At 47.8% G+C, this 3,351-nt stretch overlaps 1 protein-coding gene across 1 annotated transcript in view; it reads right to left on the bottom strand.

Moving 5' to 3' along the window:
- Positions 1–2,056, bottom strand: part of LOC140577725 (rho guanine nucleotide exchange factor 11-like) — a 3,011-nt gene extending 955 nt beyond the window's left edge. Inside the window, exons 1-6 of the mRNA XM_072698018.1 lie at positions 1,460–2,056; positions 926–1,055; positions 641–847; positions 396–443; positions 166–314; positions 1–11 (exon numbers count right to left, since the gene is read on the bottom strand). The exon at positions 1–11 is cut by the window's left edge and continues 130 nt beyond it. Coding sequence (XP_072554119.1) covers positions 1–11; positions 166–314; positions 396–443; positions 641–847; positions 926–1,055; position 1,460 — 546 coding nt within the window. The 5' untranslated portion in view covers positions 1,461–2,056. The remainder of the gene's footprint in view (positions 12–165; positions 315–395; positions 444–640; positions 848–925; positions 1,056–1,459) is intronic.
- Positions 2,057–3,351: the final 1,295 nt, after the last annotated feature.

Genomic DNA, 3,351 nt, shown 5'->3' on the forward strand with positions numbered 1-3,351 from the left:
AGTGAAGAGCTCTGCAGGGACAGAGACACCAAGTGAAGCCTCTAATCGGCACAGGCAGCATCTAAAGAGACTGGACGTGGGTGTTGGGTCACAGAGCCAGAGGCCAGGTAGCAATTCGCTTCACTTTGATTGTTTAAGGACTTGATCGGCTAGTTGTCTAGTTACCATAGATGACAGCCTGCCGGTCCACTTCGCGGGGTCCGAGCTCAGCCAGGGTCTCTGGGTCCACGGTCTCCTGCCAGTTGCTAGAATCAGTGACGTCCTCATCTAGGCTGGGGGCGTCAGGGAGCAGCACCACAGGGGACTCCATACTCCTATATGGGACAGGACAGAGGTGCCACATACCAGCATAACCTTTCCCTATACTGGTAAAAGCAATGAAACGGTGGGCTCACCTCCGTTTGGACCGAGGTGTGTACGGCGGGGTGGCATTTTCCAGCGATCTGGAGGAAGGGGAAAAATTAATTCTTTTTCACCACACTACATAAAAATGTGGAATTTATTTTCACTGTTCTTAATAAAGTTTACTTCAGAATGATGGCAAGCCTCTCTTCAACAGGATGGCGACAGTTTCTTTAATGTTGTGACGTGTGAGTGTAAGTGGGAACAGCGCACATGGGTGGCGGACTACAGGACAGACCTCGCGGAGCTGCTGGAGGCCGAGGAGGAGGCGCTGTGCTGTAGGAGGCGCAGGCCGGCCGCTTCATGCTCCTCTCCACAGTCGTCCATATCCACGTCGCTACGAGAGCGCGGCACGGACTCCCCGGTGGCCCCGGCCCCCCGACGCCGGCCCTCACCCTGAGCCTTCAGGGACTCGCTGCGAGCCAAACGCACTGACACCGTTGGGCTGTGAATGGAGACAAATCCTATACATAAACGCCGCAAACACACAGCGTCTCTCTCTCTGTCACACACACACACACACCTGTCTCTACCCAGTATTTCATCTCCAAGGCTGCTGGTAGAGAGCCTCTGAAGATCAGTGTCGCCCTCCACCGCCTCAGGGTGGCTGCTCTCAAACTGCTGGATGATGTTCCTCACGTTGCCGGACTTCACTACGTGGTGGGGGAGACGAGCAGAGGGAACACACACGGTTACTTTAAATAGATACAATTCAGCAATTCTAAACATTATTAACAAGAAAATACAAACTGGTAACAAAATTAAAACAAAATATGAAAACCCAAGACTAAGAATGGATAAATGAGAAAAAAAATACCTTCAAAGGAAGACAAGATGTTGAACGCTGGAAAAAGAAAGCAAAAAAAAAAGGGTAAAACTCCCAAATCAAAGTTAAAACAACAAGTTGGGAAAATAAAACGGGGAAAATAAAGTGGCAGCACCTATAGGCACAACACATTCAAACACGTCTGTGCTCATACCGCAGCTGGTACTTCTGTACTGACCAGGGACGGACTCTGTGTGTGCATGTGTGCGTGAGCGTGAAGTGCATGCGTACTGGACTGGGATGCGCCCCTTGGTTTGCCGATATACTTCAGGATCGGGTTCCTCTTCTTGTCCTCCCCATCCTTGTCTTTCTTTGTAGCACTGAGCTTTAGGAGGGAGACCAATACAAAAGAATTGTTGTCTGGAACATTCAGAGAGGGATTAACAAACTATACTCCTTATGTTGCATTAAATATTGTATTAATGGGTATTTATATGCACTTTGGGTATTTATATGTACTCTGTACTTTGTTGCTGGATAATTTTCTGAACAGCATACATGACGGCACTCTTAAAGCCAATTTCTACTTCACTTTTCTGCGTGCGCTTTCAGTTACGGACGAGGGGATGTGGCGGAAATTTTGTCATATGGGGCTGGCTGCTGACGACTGCGGTCAGTGCGCGTGTAGCCAGATTTTTACATCCAGCGGAAACCGTGTCCTTCGAATGCGCATGTGCAAGATAACTGATGAGATACATCCAGTAGGTGGCATGTATGTAAACTTTGTCCTTTCAATTTGGTCAGCTCAAAACAATAAATATCAATAGCTCCGGAAACTTTTGCAATCCTTCACAATGGATTTACATTACTAATAACAACAACTGACACAAACTATGGGTAACTTACATATGTGTTTTTTTATACTTATTTATTAATAATGGCACTGTGTCACATTTGATGTGAAGAAAGTTGATACATGTCAGAAAATGTGTGCAAAGAATCATGAGTGCAGACCTGACAGAATAATTTTGATGATTTTTTTTTTTTAATTTTATTAAAATCACCAATGTCTGTGTTATCTGCAGGTCAGCCACACTCCACTCACCTACAACAAACATAATCAGATAAGGGTACAAATGTTTGAGATACAAGCATGAAAATCAAATTAAAAATCGACTGCAGTCATAAGAAAATGTGTTCTTGTGACCTGCAAGTCAGCCAAACGTGTGGAATGCGTATTCAGTCATAGGTGTGAAGTGAGCCTCCTTGCTGTGTCGCTGCCTTCTCTGTTGGGGGGCTGGGTAGTTCATGCCTTGTGAGCTATTGTAGTCTTCAGCGCCAACCTGTGGTCATTTCAAAGAATGCTTGTATATCCAGAGGTCACATAGTCAGGCTGAGAGGAAGCCCATATGTGCCATGTGTTGCACTACTATAATGCAGAGGCTGGAATGTAGCAACTGCCCCAGCCAAGTGGCCCACTTAGGACGACTATCTGCATCTTGGCGCTGCATCGTAGCGCATAGTGCAGGACTGTGGAAAAAAAAAAAAAAAAAAGAAAACACATGTTTTTTGCTGACTGCAAATTTCACACACTTGGGATATCGCAGGTGATTAGAATTCTGCAGTTTACCAGACACAGCAGACTTGGGACATAACTTGTGGTGAAAACCCTGCAAAGTCACAGACTCAGAGTGAACCCGTTCAACTAAATGGGAGAATGAGGCTACCCGGCCAACTAAGTGGATGACTGCGGCCGCCTGGTCAACTAAGTGGGAGAATGAGGCTACCCGGCCAACTAAGTGGATGAATTCGGCCGCCTGGTCAACTAACTTGGAGGGCGGGGCATTATACCGGTATTACATGAGTTTTAGTATTAGTGCCATTACAGTACCTGTCATTGTCACCGCTGCTTCCCGCCGAGCAGAACGGGCCGGTCACGCCGAAAAGGCTGGCGCCCCTGCCTCGCTGCTGATGCTCACCGCAGCCACGCTGATGACCCACCGCGGCCGTGCTGGATACCGCGCGATACTGGATGGTATGTAGAATGAGGTGGGCGGGCATCGGGTGGACTGAGTGGAGCAGCGTGTGCGCACCCTTCGCCGAGAGGCGTGGGTAACCCGCTGAACCCCATGCGTGCTGGGGATTGGGGATTGCAATTATTTCCCATGAACGAGGAATTCCCA

Source organism: Paramormyrops kingsleyae, chromosome 12 (genome assembly GCF_048594095.1).
Source record: "Paramormyrops kingsleyae isolate MSU_618 chromosome 12, PKINGS_0.4, whole genome shotgun sequence".
In the NCBI taxonomy this organism is placed as follows: Eukaryota; Metazoa; Chordata; class Actinopteri; order Osteoglossiformes; family Mormyridae; genus Paramormyrops; species Paramormyrops kingsleyae.